The sequence below is a fragment of the Aegilops tauschii genome, chromosome 7 (assembly GCF_002575655.3).
Source record: "Aegilops tauschii subsp. strangulata cultivar AL8/78 chromosome 7, Aet v6.0, whole genome shotgun sequence".
Lineage (NCBI taxonomy): Eukaryota > Viridiplantae > Streptophyta > Magnoliopsida > Poales > Poaceae > Aegilops > Aegilops tauschii.
Window position 1 is genome coordinate 402681982 of NC_053041.3, and position 8472 is coordinate 402690453.

At 48.0% G+C, this 8472-nt stretch overlaps 2 protein-coding genes across 2 annotated transcripts; one reads left to right on the top strand and one right to left on the bottom strand.

The window, feature by feature from the left end:
* The first annotated feature begins 283 nt into the window (after window positions 1-283).
* On the top strand, window positions 284-3038 carry LOC109744207 (uncharacterized). Its single transcript, XM_040395968.2, has 6 exons — window positions 284-874; window positions 1000-1108; window positions 1835-1890; window positions 2082-2246; window positions 2439-2555; window positions 2664-3038. The coding sequence occupies exons 1-6, from the start codon at window positions 284-286 to the stop codon at window positions 2757-2759; spliced, it is 1134 nt and encodes a 377-aa protein (XP_040251902.1). The 3' UTR covers window positions 2760-3038.
* Window positions 3039-5307: 2269 nt separating this feature from the next.
* LOC109744206 (putative cyclin-dependent kinase F-2) lies at window positions 5308-6426 on the bottom strand. Its single transcript, XM_020303300.2, has one exon. The coding sequence runs from the start codon at window positions 6424-6426 to the stop codon at window positions 5338-5340; it is 1089 nt and encodes a 362-aa protein (XP_020158889.1). The 3' UTR covers window positions 5308-5337.
* Between the last annotated feature and the right edge of the window lie 2046 nt (window positions 6427-8472).

The window sequence follows — 8472 nt, forward strand, 5'->3', positions numbered from 1 at the left end:
GAATGAGTTCCAGGCGCTCCCTTCCTTTTATGTCCGCGTGAATTGTGTTTCTGTTGTACTTATATACTACTCCCTCCGTCCCAAAATTTTTGTCTTAATTTGTCTAAATACGGATGTATCAAGTCACGTTTTAGTATTAGGTACATCCGTATCTAGATAAATCTAAGACAAGAATTTTGGGATGGAGGGAGTAGTTGCGATTTTCTTTTTATTGCGCGGACTTTATATTCTGGAGTTGATCTCCAAAGCCCTCCGCTCTAAACCCTCTGCTCGTTCGCTCCCAATGGCGGCGATCGCCACCCATGTGCACCATCCACCGGCAGCCCTCTCACGCTGCGGACCGCCGTCCAACCCCTTCCTCCGCTTCGCCCCCTCGCCGTCGATCCTCCTCCGGTCCCGCGCAGCGGCGACGCCTCCGCTGGCTCCCATCGGCGCGCGCAGCAACAACGACGACCCCATCTCCTACCCAGAGCCCCGTAAAACCTCGCTCGGTCTCTCCCCCCTGCTCGTCGCCGTGGCAGCGGCGGCGACCCCGCAGGCCGCGCTGGCCCTGTCCGGCGGCTCCTGCGGCGGGTGTGACGACTCCTCCAGTTCGTCGTCCTCCTCCTCTTCCTCGTCCTCGTCCTCGTCCTGCGATGACTCCACTACCGACTCCATAGATTGGTCATCCACGTCCTTCTCCTCTAAGCCGAAGAAGAAGGAGGGGGCCGAGGCGACTCACGAGTCAGTCGGCACTCCGGCGGCTCCTCCGTTTGGCTTGAGCTCTGACCAGTGGTTCTGGGGCACCTTCGCCTTGGGATCCGCCGGCGTCGTTGCCTTATTCGTCGCCCTGCAGAAACTGCTGGGCGAGAAGACCGCCGTTGTTAAGCTCCAGGTTCGATCTCTCCTGATTTCGTGATCCAAATGCAGTTCAGCTAAGGACCTTAGTTCCTTGATCACTGATTACTTACCGCTACATATATGTAATTACATATTTCATTGGAATTGCTCGTGATTCAGGTTGCGCTGCGTGATACGGCGATGGTAAAATCACTCCAAAAGGATCTGAATTCCATTGCTGAGAGGGTGGAGGGTTCGAACCGATGGTGGTACAAGTTCATATTGACCGGTAAGCCGCCAGCTCTGAATTAATGCGTTTTTATGCTTCAGTGCCTCGTTGACGTATGTCTCCACTTTGTTATAATATAGTCAGGACATGCTATTGATCTCTAAGGTTCGTCCTGTTCAATGGCCTCCATGTTCGCTGTTTTAGTTGCATGCCTCCTTTGTTTAGTTTATGCTTTTGAAATACCACTTTAAATTTGAATTTTATTCTCTCCTCAAAAGTAGAGTGTCTAATCAATCATAGTATATGTAAAAATATGTACAGGAAAAGTAGCAATGTAACCAGTCAGGTGTCTCTGGTTATGAAGTGCAGTGGCAAATTGGAACTGAATTTAAATGGATCATTAAAAACAGGAAATCTGGATGTGTACTTAATTTGCAAATAGGTTGGTGATAATAATGTATTCGTTTTGACGAGATGAACATCTATTTTCTGTGCATATATAGATACATGTCATTTAAAAATTGCCAAATGTTGGCATTCACTGAAACTAAGCTTATTTATATTCAGAATAAGGGATATAGGAGGCATAGAGTGTCTAGATACCGATTAGTGAACACAAATGTTGTTCAAGCACTCGAAGACATAGTAATGGATATCAGAACATAATGCTACAAAGTTGCCCATCAATACTAAGCTTATTTACGTACCTTCTCTTGTAGATATTGGAAGATTAGCATTAATACTGCTACTTAGTTTGGTCTATTCTGACGATTCACCATTTTGCAGAGACCATGTATTCCTTACGCCGTCACCAGCATTGCTGCATCTCTTCATGCTTATCAGTAAGAAAGCATACAAGTTCTTAAAATCTTTTTTGATACAAAGTATACACTGTATTATTTATAACCTTAGGGTGTTGGCACTTTTATATACATGGGCTGCTTCTTGTTGTGATGACGATTTATGCTAGGTATGCACGTTAAACTGCAGAGTGAATCACTGAATCCTGCAATTTCTATTCCATCTACTTTAGGTTGTCACAACAAACATAGAGGGTTCTTGGAAGGAGCATTTTGACAGGATTTCTGCGGAGGAGAGGAGCAAATTTGATGAAGAAACACTTTCGAACTCGAACGGGGTCAAACAAAAGAAAACCTACTCCATGAAAACAGATGGCAGCAGAAACGAGTACATAGTGGTATGTTTCACAGAAAATTCTTCCATTTTTTTGGTTATCCTGTATTTAGTTCTAAGTATGGTCTGTCACATGTTGGTTCCATGATTCTTACGAACTGAAGCTTTCCTTTTTCTTTTCTGTCTAAACATGGATGCCTCACACTATTGTCATGATCTGAGAGTTTTTTTTTTTGATGATTTCTGAACTCTCCAGGTAACCATTCTCGTTGCTGCTAATGGAACAATAAATCTCCCCGTGGCGATCAAAAGCCCTGCAGATCTGGAAGAGGTAGTGGCAAGGCTCAACTCTACGCCTGCAAGTGAACTTCGGGTATGCAGGCCGTTTCCTTTTTGTTCAATAAATTAGCGAATCGGTCGATGAGTTCATCTGATGTTATATTTTAGTTTGCTGCCTTGCTTATTGGTCACACTGTTTCAGGGTGTTCGAGTCATGTGGACCCCTCAAGATGCGGATGACGTTCTCTCAGAAGAGAGGATGCGGAAGGATTACCCATACCTGAAGCCCCTTGCGTGATGACGAGCAGACAGAGTTCTGCTGCTCATCGTGCCTTTGGATGGGGGTTGACGGTCACCATGTAACCCCGGCCCTTTTCTAGTTATAAGAACACAAGCAAGTGATAGGTTAAACATAGGCGATGGAGGGTCATGCACTCATGCTACCGATCGCAATGTTAGTCTTTTTTGTTTCCATTTTTAACAATGATGCCCTTCTGAAAAGGATTCTCCCCCAAATTTTGGGCACCTAGCGATGTCTATGAGTTGGCTAGTCATGTTTCACGTTCTTGAGCAAAAATGACACTGAGAGCATATTTCCCATCCTATAATGGCAAAACGTATCTTTTATCCCAAAAAACATTAAAAAACGTAAGGGGATTAAACTTTTTTTCATTTAGCATATCCCCTAAAATTAATCCCTCAAATCAACTTGACCTCACATGGAAATGGAAGCCTCTTTGCATCTCATCATCTTCCTCATTCTTCCTTCTTCTTTCATTCATGTGTGGCCAATATGTCCATGAACTAGCTAGGGCCTAGGATAGATGATCCACAAAAGTAATTTGATATAGTCTTATTGAACGCACATGCGCATGCGAAGTAGTCAAGAAGGAAGGCGCAATTCTTCCTTCACCAGTCACGTTTTGGGCACTTCTTCTGAATGGATTATTCTCATCTTCCTTCTCCTAGTGACATGCTGGTGTGGTTTGAAACACAACGAATCATCGGAATCGGTGCCAACAGTCATATTTCTCTGTGCATAAAAGATGTAGGTGATGTTTCTCCTCTGTAGGAGCTAGTCCGAGCGCCGCCTGGCAGGAACGCCGGGGAGAAGCGCCACCGTGGTCGTAAACGACAAGGAAGATGAAAAAAACTAAAAAAAAAACTTCATTGGAATCTCGTCGGAGATGGTGAGGAGAAGGAGGCGATGCTGAGGGGAGGCGCCACGAGCGGAGGGATGGGCTGGGGCAGCCGGCAGCAAGGTGGGCAGTAGTAGGTGCGGGCGGCACAATCGTCTCCCTACTTATTCTGAGAGTTGCCCTCGGTGAAGCTACAGGGTGGCCTTTTAAAGGATGCTAACTTATATTTTAAGGAGTTAGACATTCAGGGGATCCGCTAGCTAAGGCCTTAATTCCGTAAGCGAATTTTTTTCCCTCTCAAATATAGCTTCAAGGGGATCTACTAGAGATGCCACAAGAAAAATGTGCTACTGCGTGGATAGTGCTATAAAGTGGTCGTTTCGAGCAAGGATAGATTCCAAAATGTAAATTTTCGGCTGCCAATGTCTTCGAGTTTTTTTTATCATACTTGAGAATCATGTACGTATTTTTTTTCAAAGGGTATTTTCAAAAACTTATAGTTTTTCCATCTCGTAGAAGAAATTAGTAGTCCAAATTGTGTTCTATATAACATGTCAATGTCCAAAACCAAGCTTATATGGAAGTACTTCCTCTCTTTTTTTGTGGCGTTTTTTGATTGGTTAAGACAACCATTTGACTAGCAGTTAGTCTATTAACATGTTCTATATGCGATACAATAACACATTTAAATAAGTACATTTTAGTGTATGTTTAATGACATTAATTTAGTTCCATACATTTGAGGTTATAGAGTAATTGCTGATCAAAATCGAATAGTAACAAATGAAAATAGGTCCTAAAAACATGCAGATATTGAAGTCGAGATAATACACCAATTTAGATCGAAGGTTTTTCATAGAAATTTGTAGGACTCAACCAATAGGCTTTTTTTGTAAAGCTCCTTTGGATCAAAGGAATGAAACCACCAAAAATGGTTTAAAAAATGTCACACCTGCACCTATTTGTGTAGTTGACTAAAGATTATCAAAAACAAATATACTAAAGATGTTGGTGCACGAGAAGGGGCCGTGGGCCCGTGATATAAGGCATAGCCTAGTGACGATGAGCTATGTCTGACTGTGTGCTTTTTTTAAAATTTATTAAAGAGGATGTATAATTAACCAACTGGGAGAGACATCGATGAAGTGATTGTTTTTATTCCTCGTTCCCTACTGTCTCTGTTCTTCGTTCCCTGCTCTTCTTTCTCTCCTACCCTGCTACCAACCCTTTTCATGCGATTTGATTTTCCTTTCCACCAAATCAGGGCTTCATAGAGCACCGAAGACCACATGACCCTACATGTGGACCAAAAGGTTGCGGGTTGGGTGGCGCATAGTTGCCCGCTGCTAGCGGCGCTCTAAAGCGAGGGGAACCAGCCGCTAAATTGAAGCCGGCCAAACCTCCATGCACCGAGGACGAAACACCAGGAGACAGAGCGCTAGGATGGATTGTCGGCGTATGACGATGAGGTTGACGAAGACGAATGCTAAGACAATATACAAGTATATTTCCTAAGCCAATTAAATAAAACATCTCTTAAATGCTACAATACTTCAGCAATGATTACATGTGATAATTATCTTAAAAAATACTCCCTTTGTCCCATATTATAAGAGCGTTTTTAACATTATATTAGTGTAAAAAACATTCTTATATTATGAGACGGAGGGAGTACATTTTTACAGAAAAACGCGCAGCAAAAAAAAGACAAAGCATGGGGAGTGGCCAAAACTAATTCTAATTCTCCGGTAGGACTCCTCCCACACACGACTTGAAAAAACCGGCAAAGCCACGTGGTCGGTTGTGGAACCAAGGCTTCTTGAGCGCCTCCGCTGCGGAAAGCCGCTTCTCCGGGTTGCTCTCCAGCAGCCCGCTGAGCACCTCGAACCCGGCCGACGACAACTTGCGACTGGGAAATTTGTGCCGAAGGCGGCTGACGCCCACCTTCCCCGGCAGCTTCGACTTCTGATCTGCCGCCAGCCCCGAGTATCCAGACCACTCCTTGATCCCCTCCGTGCCGACGATGCCAAACACTTTAGCCATGATCTCTATGTCCGACTCGCCGTCGAAAATGGAGGCGCCGGTGCCCGAGAGGAGGTCGGCCATTATGCATCCGAGCCCCCACGTGTCCACGCGATCGTCGTACTCGCGCGAGTGCAGCAGGAGCTCCGGCGCGCTGTACGGCGTCAGAATAATCACCTCCGGCTGCCTCTTTCCCCGCTCTTTCGTGGACATCCCGAAACCGCCGATCTTGTAGATTATGCGGTCGTCCTTGACCTCGCCGCCAACATCGGCTTCCACGGCCCCCTTCTTCTTGGGCTTCTGCTTCCTGTCCTCGGTGCCGTCGTCGAGGAGCACGTTCTCCGGCTTGATGTCGAGGTGCAGGACGCCCACGCCGTGCACGGCCTTCACCCCCTCCACGAGCTGCTTCATGATCCGGCGCACCTCGTCCTCGGAGAACGCCCGACGAAGACGGACCCGGCGCTGCATGTAGCCGCGTAGGTTGAGGCGCCCCACGTAGTCCATCACGATGAAGGAATCGCGTTGGCATGCGGCAACGCAGGTTGCGCGGTGCTGCACGGTCGAGGGGATGCCGCGGCACGCGCCCAGGCACATGGCCTCCCGCATGACCTCCGGTAGGCCGGAGATAATGAAGCCGTCGTCGCCGCTCCCGCTGAGCCGCTTGACGGCGACGATCAGATTGTCCTGGGTGTCCCACGCCTTGAACACTTCCCCGTTGATGCCCGCTCCCAGCTTCTCCAGCCGCTCGTACCGCGCCATGGTGGCAGGCCAGGCTGCCTCTTTCTTTCCGGCGGAAGCTGCCATGGCGTCCCTGCCGGTGCACGCAGGTTCGATCGCCAGGAGGCAAGTAACAAGTTTAGGCAGGGAGGTGGAGATACAACGAGTTGAAGTATATATAGGTATATACACGTAGGGAAAACGTTGATTTGTCTAGGATACGGACTGCGTGCGGTACTGGACTCGAACCCACACTCCGACTCGGAGTCAAGACCATTGCTGTCTGCTGATTAATTTGATCAACTCTATTACGTACGCAATTCTCATTGGCCAGCACTAGGCGCCAGTCTCCGCGCGTGCGTTGGATCAAAGCAACCGGCGTAGTTCGATTGCCTCTTCTATCAAAATAGGCTTTCATCCAAAATGGATAAAGCAATTATCCATACAACCACGTCTCAACCATAGTTATAAAAAGAAACTGCTGAGGCCACAACATAAGCACACCCAAAAGAAAGAAGAAGAAACATAAAAAGGCCAACATGGGCAAGCTACGAAGCAGACGAACGGTCGGAGAGCCGGCGTGCGGAAGACATCAGATCGTCTAGATAAAGCTGAAGCCGGTCACGATCTCTTGGCAAGTGGATGTCAGTGCTGCAAGAAGGCAAGAAATTTAAAGAACGAGTCAGAAGCACGCCGCGGGAACACCCGCTCAATCACCATCTTATTGCGAGTAGTCCAAAGAGTCCACGTCATAGCCGCGAAGATGAGCCAGAACAGTCGGCGCTTACGGCCAACCTGAGTGGCCCTTACCTGCAGAAACTCTGCAAGGTCATGGGCCTCCCATTCTGGTCCCAGGGCCTCACGAACAAAGCACCAAAGTGCCTGTGCACGGGAACAAGATGTGCGTTCCCGTTTCCGGGACGAGGCAAAGGGGGCAAATGCCATTGCCCGGACCATGGCGTTTCAGCACCTCGGTCCCCGAAGGTAAGCGATCTCTGAGAAGCTACCACACGAAAATCTTGATCTTCAGGGGCATCGGCGCCTTCGACAATGGGGATAACCACTGGAGAACCAACAACCGACACATCGCCTGATAAGCCGAACTAACGGAGAATTCTCCCGAAGGAGAAAGACTCCAAGAAACAGTGTCAGGATCCTGGGACAGAGGAAGAGGGACTACTTCCCTCAAGTCTGCCCATTCCTGCACCTCGGCTGGTCCGAATGAGGGGCGGAACGCAATGTTCCATCCCTCATCCAAAGCAGCCTGAAATACAAGAACAACCGGGTCAACACAAATCGCAAAGAGTCTCGGAAACCGAATGCAGAGAGGCTCCCCATCAAGCCAGGGGTCCAACCAAAACTGGGTCCCAGACCCATTGCCAACCGAGAACCGCAAACCCAGCCTAATCTCATCCTTGATGGCCTGGACAGACTTCCAGAACTGGGACCCAACCGAGTGCGAGCAAGCCAAGAGGGGCTGACCCTGCAAGTACTTGGACTCAATCAGCTGCAGCCACAAACCCCCATCTCCCCGCAAGATCCGCCAAACCCAACGAAGCATGAGCGCAACATTCATACGGCGAGACGCAGGGATACCCAACCCACCTCGGTCCTTCGACAAGTAGATGTCGGCCCATTTCACCATATGGTACTTAGGCCGACCGTCCCCTGCCTGCCAGAAGAACCTAGCCAGCTCCTTGTCAAAGGAGCTATGCACACCTTCGGGCAAGATGTACATCCCCATCATATACATTGGGAGGCTGGCAAGGTTAGAACTAATGAGGACAGTTTTGCTTCCTTTAGAAGCGAACCTACCGCACCAGGGCTCCACACGCTACTCGTCCCACAAGCGGATCATATCCACTCACCAAAATCCTGGACTCAGCCAGGGGCATCCCCAAGTACGATATGGGGAATGAAGCCAACCTACAATTGAGGTTATCCGCGATCCTGTGCTGCTCAGCCTCCGAGTAGCCAAGGACAACAACCTCGCTCTTATCAAAGTTAATCTTAAGTCCAGACATTTCCTCAAAGCAGAGCAAGAGGAACTTAAGATTAACAATGTCCGAGTCCGAACCTTCGACCATAATCATGGCGTCATCCGCATACTGCAAGTGGGTAACCCCCCCATCC